The sequence below is a fragment of the Canis lupus genome, chromosome 36 (assembly GCF_011100685.1).
Source record: "Canis lupus familiaris isolate Mischka breed German Shepherd chromosome 36, alternate assembly UU_Cfam_GSD_1.0, whole genome shotgun sequence".
Taxonomy (NCBI): Eukaryota; Metazoa; Chordata; class Mammalia; order Carnivora; family Canidae; genus Canis; species Canis lupus.
The window spans coordinates 22,788,614-22,798,081 of record NC_049257.1 but is presented as its reverse complement, the minus strand read 5'-3'; the positions used below and the strand labels follow the sequence as shown (position 1 = coordinate 22,798,081).

The window sequence follows — 9,468 nt, the reverse complement described above, 5'->3', positions numbered from 1 at the left end:
AGATGGGGAACTGTGCACTTGACAAGATAATTTTGTAAATCACATCATGAGAGTAGTCAGTCTCTTGTGGAATACATTTGCTGAAAGGCTCCAAGTGGCCTAGGTTTTCTTTCAAGTAGTTCTTATGTAGCACTGTGCTTCCAACTTCCCTGGCCAAGCTCTCACTAACCATTGCTTTGTACAGCAGGGAGACATTTTAAAGACAAATGTGAATCAGGAAGATTTCCATGATGACTTCATCGACCTGCTGAAAGAACCAGCGAGAAATAAGCAGACACTATTCAATGAAGAAAGGAATAAGGTAAACAAAACTATGATTTCAACTATTCACTTCATTTTGAGGTTAGAGTCCTTGTTCATTGAAAAAAAAAGTGAATTAAAGCCTTCTTGTCTAGCTGAATCAAATCTTTCAATGTAAATGCAATGTGCACTGTACTTCCTTTCTACCCTTTACTTAGTCCTTCTTCTTCCACCTATGCTATTTCCCTTAGAGTGCCTCCTATTTAATAGTGGGACCACAGCATTGCACAGTGGTATTTGGACAGCCATTCAGTCACCATACTGTCACCCCAAACCACTTCTATTTCTCCCACCTTTAGCTGCATTTGCCATTTTCCTTTTATAGTCAACCCCAACTTCAAGTTTGACTTCTCTCTATCATACCATCAAGCTGTGGTTCTGCTATTTTACACTACCCACCAGAAAACCTTAATACATGAAATTATCTTGTGTCTTGTTCCCAGAAAGATGATATTTCCAGATATATATTAAAACATAGAATCCAACTGAAATATAAATGCTAAAGTAGAGAAATATTTAAAATCTGTATATTACAGATAAATTAAACTTGTAGCAAAAACTGCAAATATTCACAAAATGCAAATGTTTCATGACTTCAAAAGTGTTATTATATAGATTTTTGGTGTAAGTTGCTCACTCTCTATTCATAGCTGCCGGACTATAATTAGTTCCTATCTTTTTGCTTTGCCAAGTTTGCTTCCAATGTTTCTCTCCCTCCCAAGGAACTGAAGGAACAAAGAGTCAACGTTATTCTCAACTGCTCCCAAATTAATAAAGTATACTTCCTGTGACATGAGAATTTAAAATAAATATCTCTCCACTTGTAGTTATCTCATGGAGAAAGTTTTATCTTTCTTTGAAGTCAGTACAATTCTTAGATTTTCTATATAACCTTCTAAAACCTTTTCCACAGGCTAAATCTATGTCAAGGTCTACTACATATATACAGTCTCCAAGAAGCAAGTATCATTATGCAAATGGAATTTTTTGCTGCATGGTCTTGAAGCATTTAAACCCTGGTTCTATTCTGAGGCAAAGGAAAGCTGCCAAACTTTGATCACATTGTCTTAAATCAGATGGTCTTTTGTTACTATGATTGGTCTATCAGTGTTACTCAATCTCAGCACTATTGACACTTTGGCCCAGAGAATTCTTTGTTGTGGAGAGCTGTCCTGTTTAGCAACATTCCTGGCCTCTATCAACTAGATGCCAGTGGCAGCCAGCACCACCTCCCCCCCTTCTCCTCCCAGTTGTCACAACCAATGTCCACAGACATTGTCAAATGTTTCCTGGACAGCAAAATCACCCTTGATTGAGACCCACTACTTGAAATAGTAAAGAATAACATTAAATGCATCACATTTTCTTAACTAAGTTTCTAAGAGATACTTAATTCAACTTATTTTTAAAATTCTGCACATTTTCTACATTGTCAACCACACACATGTACTAAGAACTGAAGTGAAAATCATTGCTACCAAAGCAAACCATGATCATTTGTACTTAATAATATGGATTTTCTTGCTTTTATTTATTTCTCTTAAGAAAAAATTAGAGGAACAGATTCCTTTAAATATAAATGCAAGATTTATTTTCATTGAGAAATATGCTTTATTTTAATATAAGTTAAAAGGTCATCTGTCATTTGGTATAAAAGTGAAGGTTCCCTATTATAGCTCCCAAGAACTCTCACTGACATCATTTCACATATACATTCTGGTGTAGTTGGGCACAGAGAGCAAAATGAAAGGATGGCAGTAATTTCCCTTTTAAACAGCTCAACCACATTTACCTTTTTATTGTCTCTATCATTTATATTATGGGTCATATGCAATGATTCTCAAAAAAACCATGTGAACAGATAACAAAAATCACCAAGTTAAAACAAAAAAAAAAGAGCTTAGCGGGGAATCACTGTGTCCAATTCTGATACCCCAAATGGTATTGATCATCCTTGGAAAGTTATTTGGCTCAAAAGAACAATTCTAGAAATGTGTAGTTGGAGGAAGATGGCAGCAGAGTAGGAGGGCCCTAGGCTCCTCTGGTCCCATGAACACAACTAGATAACTATCAAATCGTCCTAAACACCCCAGAAACTGACCTGAAGACTTACTGAATAAACTCCACAGCTAAAGGGAGAGAAGAGGCCGTATCAAAGAAGGTAGGAAGTATGAAGATGTGGTTTAGGGGAGAAGCAGATCACAGGTGCTGTGGAGGGCAAGTGGCTATAGTTGCTGAGACGGGTGAGAGAGAGGAGCACACAGGAGAATGCACAAGGAGAACTTTTCCCCAAAAACCTTGGCTTAGAAAACAAAAGGGACTGTTTTATGGGATTGGAAACAGGCTTGATGTAATGAACAGCAGGCTAGAAGAAGCAGAGGAATGAATTAGTGACCTAAAATACTGGAAAATAATGAAGCTGAACAAAAGAGAGAAAGAGAATTATGCAACACAAGAATAGATTTAGGGAACTCAATGACTCCATCAAACGTAGTAACATTCATATTCTAGGAATCTCAGAAGAAGAAAGAAAAAAAGGGGCAAGAAAACATATTGGAAGAAATAATAGTGGGAGCCTAGATGGCTCAGTTAGTTAAGTGTCTGCCTTCAGCTCAGGTCATGATCCTAGGGTCCTGGGATCGAACCCTGCATCAGGCTCCCTACTCAGGGGGAGCCTGCTTCTCCCTCCCCTTCTGTTCCTCCCCCCACTTGTGCTCTCTCACTTTTGAGTAAATAAATAAAAAATCTTAAAAAAAAAAAAGCTAAAAACTTCCCTAATCTAGGGAAGGAAACAGATATCCAGATCCAGGAAGCACAGAGAACTTCCATCAAAATCAACAAAAGCAGGCATATTGCCAACACCAAGACATATTGCCATTACATTTGCAAAATATAGCAATAAAGAAACAATCTTAAAAGCAGCTAAAGAAGTCCTTAACTTACAAGAGTAAATCCATAAGGCTAGTTAGAGATTTCTCAACAGAAAAATGGTAATTCAGAAGGGAGTGGCATGATATAGTCAACATGCAGAATGGGACAAAATCTGCAGCCAAGAATACTCTATCCAGCAAGGCTATCATTCAGACTAGAAGGAAAGATAGAGTTTCCCAAACAAAAACTAAAGCGATTCATGACCACTAAACCAGCCCTGAAAGAAACATTAAAGGGGACCTTTGAGTGTAAAGGAGAGACCAAAAATGACAAAGACATGAAAGGATCAGAGAAAATATCCAGAAACAATGACAAAACAAATAATAAAATGGCAATAAATACATATCTATCAACAATTACTTTGAATAAATGGGGTAAACCCTCCAGTCAAAACACTTATGATGTCATAATGGATTTTAAAAAAAGACCCATTATATCCTGGCTACAAAAGACTCATTTTAGACCTAAAGACACCTGCAGGTTGAAGTGAAGGGATGGAGAAACATTTAGCATGCAAATGGATGTCAAAAGAAAGCCAGAGTATCAATACTTGTATCAGACAAATTAGACTTTAAAACAAAGACTGTAGCAATAGACAAAGAAGGGCGTGATGTACTCATAAAGGGGACAATCCAACAAGAAGATATAACAATTGTAAATATTTATGCATCCAACATGGGAACACCCAAATATATAAAACAATTACAAATGAATATAAAGAAATTATATTGATAATTTGATAATAATACAACAATAGCAATATAGGACTACTTCAAGAAGCAAGAAAAATCTTGAATAAACAGCCTAACCTTAAAGGAGCTAGAAAAAAAAAAGAACAAATGAGGCCTAAATCCAGCAGAAGGAAGGAAATAATAAAGATTAGAGCAGAAATAGATGAACAGAAACTAAAAAACCAAAACAAAAGAACAGATCAATGAAACCAGGAGCTGATTCTTAAACTAATGAAAAATTAATAACATAACTTGGTAAGTATAGCCAGACTTACCAAAAAGAAGAGAAAGGACTCAAATAAATAAAATCACAAGTGAGACAGGAAAAATAACAACCAACACCATAGAAGTATAAGAGAATATTATGAAAAACTATATGATAACAAACTGGACAACCTAGAGGAGATGGATAAATTCCTAGAAACATATGAATTACCAAGACTGAAACAGGAAGAAGTAGAAAACTTTAACAGACTGATAACCAGCAAAGAAATGGAATCAGTAACCAAAAAAATCCCAAAAAACAAAAGTCCAGGGCCAGATGGCTTCACACGCAAATTCTATCAAACATTTAAAGAAGAGTTAGTACCTATTCTACTCAAACTATTACAAAAAATAGAAAAGGAAGGAAAACTTCTTAATTCTTCTTAATTAAAACTTCTTAATTCGTCCTATGGGGCCAGCATTACCCTGATACCAAAACCAGTTAAAGACTGCACCAAAAAAGAGAACTACAGGCCAATGTCCCTGATGAACATGGATGCAAAAAAATCTCAATAAAATAGAAGAAACACAATCCAACAATGCATTAAAAAAAAAATCATTCACCATGATCAAGTGGGATTTATTCCTGGGTTGCAAGGATGGTTCAGTATTCACAAATCAATGTGATATACCACATTAATAAAAGAAAGATAAGAACTAAATGACCATTTCAATAGTTGCAGTAAAAGCATCTGACAAAGTACAATATCCATTCATGATAAAAATCTTCAACACAGTAAGTTTAGAGGGAATATTACCTTAACAAAGGGCCCTATGTGAAAACTCCCACAGCCAATATTGTCTTCAATGGGAAAAAACTGAGAGCTTTCCCTATATAGTCAGGAATAAGACAGGGATGTCTATTCTCATCACTGTTATTTAACATAATACTGGAAGTTGTAGTCTCAGCAATCACACAACAAGAAGAAATAAAAGCATCCAAATCAGCAAGGAAGGAGTCAAACTTTTACTATTTGCAGATGGCATGATACATTATATAGCAAATCCAAATGACTCTACCAAAAAACTGCTAGAACTCATAAACTAATTCAGTAAAGTTGCAGAATATGAAATCAAATACAGAAATCTGTTGCATTTCTATACACCAATAATGAAGCAGCAGAAAGAGAAATTAAGGAACCAATCCCATTTGCAATTGCACTAAAAACAATAATATACCTAGAAAGAAACCTAACCAAAGAAGTGAAAGACCTATACTCCAAAAACTATAAAATACTGATGAAAGAAATTGAAAATGACAGAAAGAAATAGACATTCCATGCTCATAGATTGGAAGAATAAATATTGTTAAAATGTCTACGCTACCTGGGGCACCTGGGTGGCTCAGTCAGTTAAGCATCTAGCTCTTGATTTCAGTTCAGGTTTTGATCTCAGGGTTGTGAGTTCAAGACCAGTATTGTCTATATTACCCAAAGCAATCTACAGAAATAAAGGAATCCCTATCAAAATACCAAGAGCAGTTTTCATAGAACTAGAACAAAACATCCTAAAATTTGCATAGAAACACAAAAGACCCAAATAGCCAAAGCAACCTTGAAAAAGAAAAGCAAAGCTGGAGACATCACAATTCCAAACTTCAAGTTACACTGCAAAACTGAAGTGATTAAAGCAATATGGTACTGGCACAAAAATAGACACATAGATCAATAGAACAGAATAGAAAACCCAGAGATGATCCCATACCTACATGGTCAATTTTCAACAAAGCAGGCAAGAATATCTAATGGAAAAATAGTCTCTTCAACAAATGGTGCTGGGAAAACTGAACAGCAACATGCAAAAGAGTGAAACTGGGCCACTTTTTGCATCATACACAAAAATAAATTCAAAATGGATGAAAGATCTAAATATGAGACAAAAAGCCATTAAAATCCTAGGGAGAAAAAAAAAATCCTAGGGAGAACACAGCCAGTAATCTCTTTGACGTCGGCCATAGCATCTTTTCTAGATATGTCACCCGAGGCGAGGGGAAAAAAAAAAAAAAGCAAAAGTGAACTATTGGGAGTACATCAAAGTAAAAAGCTTCTGCACAGCAAAGGAAACAATCAGCAAAACTAAAAGGCACCCTACCAAATGGGAGAAGAAAATTGCAAATGACATATCTGATAAAGGGTTAGTATCCAAAATCGACAAAGAATTTATCAAACTCAACACCCAAAAACCAAATGATATAGTTAAAAAATGGGCAGGAGACATGAATAGACATTTTTCCAAAGAAGACATACAAATGGCTCATAGAACCATGAAAAGATGCTCAACATCACTCATCACCAGAGAAATATACAGCAAAACTAGAATCAGATATCACCTCACACAAGTCAGAATGGCTAAAATTAACAACACAGGAAACAACAGGCGTTGGCAAGGATGCAGAGAGAGGGAAACCCCCTTGCACTATTGGTGGGAATGCAAACTGGTGCAGCCACTCTGGAAAACAGAATGCAAGCTCCTCAAAAAGTTAAAAATAGAACTACCACTATGCCCCTATGTTATGGAAACAGCTCAAGTGTCCATCAACTGATGAATGGAGAAAGAAGTTGTGAGGTAGAAAGATAGATTGCTATGTGTGTGTGTGTGTGTGTGTGTGTGTGTGTGTGTTTCATTATGGAATATTATTCAGCCATAAAAAAGAATGAAATCTTGCCACTTGCAAGGACATGGATGGAGCTAGAGAGTGTTATGCTAGGTGAACTAAGTCAGAGAAAGACAAATATCATATGAATTCACTCATATGTGGAACTTAAGAAACACAATAAACCAACATAGGGAGAAAAAAGAGAGAGAGGCAAACCAAGAGATAGACTCTTAACCATAGAGAACAAACTGCTGGTTACCAGAGGGGAGGTGAGTGGGGGGATGGGTGAAGTAGGTGATGGGGGTTCACCATGAACTTGTGAGAGCACCAGGGATTGTATGGAAGTGTTGCATCTCACTAGATTTTTCTACCTGAAACTAATATTACACTGTGTGTTAACTAACTGGAATTTAAACAAAAACTTTTTAAAAAGAGAACAATTCCACCAGACTACTACACGAATACATTCATCACAGAATTTTCTCTTGGAGATAATAAAGTGCTTCTTATTTTTCAAACCCAAAAATGCAGCACGTGGAATTAGGCAGCGCCTATTGCACTGCTAGTAAATGCAGTGCCCATTGCACTGCTCACAGATTAGTGATGATATTTTACCTCCAAGGCGAGGGCTGTAATATCCACAGTAATATCTGAAAACTCCTAAGGTTAAATGGGCACCAAGACCATAAAGAGATTCCCACGAAATCACAGAACTTTATTCAATAGAGGATGCAGGCTTGCAATGCCCACATTTAGCGTCATAGAATTCAAGTGCTAGGAGGAATTTAGCAATCATCTAATCAAATCTTATTTTACAGTTGAGGAAATTGAGACTAAGAGATCAAATATTTTGCCCTCCACAAATCCCAGAAAGTACAGTCAGAACGGGATGGGCAGCCCCATTCTCCTAAATTTCAGACGTGTTCACTTTTTCCACAAGACCTACAGGGAGCTCCAAGGAAGTGCTGCATATAAATGAGCTGCTTTGTAATGATACTGCAGATTCCCATGCTGACCCTTTTCCCTCTTTCCCTTCATCTGTTTACACGATGATTAATAAAGCAATAGCATGGAAGTGCTTTTTTAAAAAATATTAATAGGGATTTTTAATTCTATGAAGTAAATCTGTAATTTAGGAGCTTTCCCGGGCCACAAAGGAAATCATAGCTGGGAAATGATGTTGCCAGTTTAAGACTCAGGTGTACTAGTTAATTCTCATACGTTAAAGATACTGCCCGCAAAAGCGGGGAGCTTGGGAGCCTTCTCTGAACTGAGCTCATTTAAACTACATACTTACATAGAATCTTTCATTTTGGCAAGGAGATATAACAATCCATTCCTGTATGACTCAGAGCCAGGGACACACAGGCAATGAAGGCATCATTCCCCCACTTCATGGTGATAATTTTTTGCACCCCAAGAAGAACAGATAATATAAAACAAATTTATGTTTCAAAGTTACCCTCAATATACATGATCTAAGAGTTCAGTTTGGAGGTACTATAGCATACAGGAGACAATTTAAAAATTTAAGAATCAATTAGTTAACTCTCCCTACAGTCTTAGAACCAGACTGATATGGGGGTCAATTGGAGTAGAATGTAAGACCCATGGGTTAATAAATACTCTCTCACCCCACAGAGAGAATTGTCTGGATCCCCCTGCCTGCATAAAGTACATAACTGCAAAAAAAGAAAAAAATAATGGCTGGCACGTAGTGTTAATGCTTACTTGCAGTTGGCAGCATCAAAAATATCTATCGTAAATCCTTTTCTATCATTTGCCTTGTAATTTATTATTTTTTTAAGTTGAAGTAAAGTTGGCACACAATGTTACTTTAGTTTCAGGTGTACAACATTGTGGTTCAACAACTTTATATGTTATGCTCTGCTCACCACAAGTGTAGCTACCATCTCGTACATACAGCACATTACTAATATAATGCTGTAGGCTAATTATACTTGAATTTTAAAAATTAATTAATTAATTAAAAAGGATGTTTTGTAGAATTCCATAATGACTTAAAAAACTGAAAGCTTATTTATTTGCTTTTGGAAATAAAGGCAGAAGTACCAAGAGCCAACATGGATTGACTCAGGATAAATTGCATTAAATTCACCTTATTTTATTTGGTGAGATGATTATTTAATGGATAATCCTAGGTTAGTGCCATAGGCAAAATGTATTGTGATTTCAAAAAGTCATTTGATAAACCCATTCATGATCTCTCTCTCTTAAAGTAGGTGGAAAGAAATGAACTGAATAAGTTTGGTTGGGTTATAAGTGTTCCAGGAATGTTAGATTGTTCTACTGTGTCAACCTGGAAGACAGTTTGCTTTGCCTTGGGGAGACATCTGACTTTGACCTGAACTCTGCTGTGTTCAACATTTTTGTCAATGGCATTACTAGAAGAGGTAGAGAATTTTAGCTGATTAAAAACTCAGTATGAGTCAATAGCCACACCTAGTTCTTTTTTTTTTTTAATATTTTATTTCTTTATTCTTGAGAGAGAGAGAGAGAGAGAGGCGGAGGGAGAAGCAGGCCCCATGCAGGGAGTCTGACATGGGACTCGATCCCGGGACTCCAGGATCACACTCTGGGCCAAAGGCAGGTGCCAAACCACTGAGCCACCCAGGCTGCCCACCA

The 9,468-nt window shown here is 36.6% G+C and overlaps 1 protein-coding gene across 6 annotated transcripts in view; it reads left to right on the top strand.

The window, feature by feature from the left end:
- CCDC141 (coiled-coil domain containing 141) overlaps positions 1-9,468 on the top strand; it is a 194,770-nt gene that overhangs the window by 169,797 nt on the left and 15,505 nt on the right. For 4 of the 6 annotated variants that reach the window (XM_038584984.1, XM_038584980.1, XM_038584985.1 and 1 more), the window contains one exon: positions 185-301. In XM_038584984.1, coding sequence (XP_038440912.1) covers positions 185-301 — 117 coding nt within the window. The remainder of the gene's footprint in view (positions 1-184; positions 302-9,468) is intronic. The other 2 variants (XM_038584981.1, XM_038584983.1) reach the window with 1 other exon arrangement.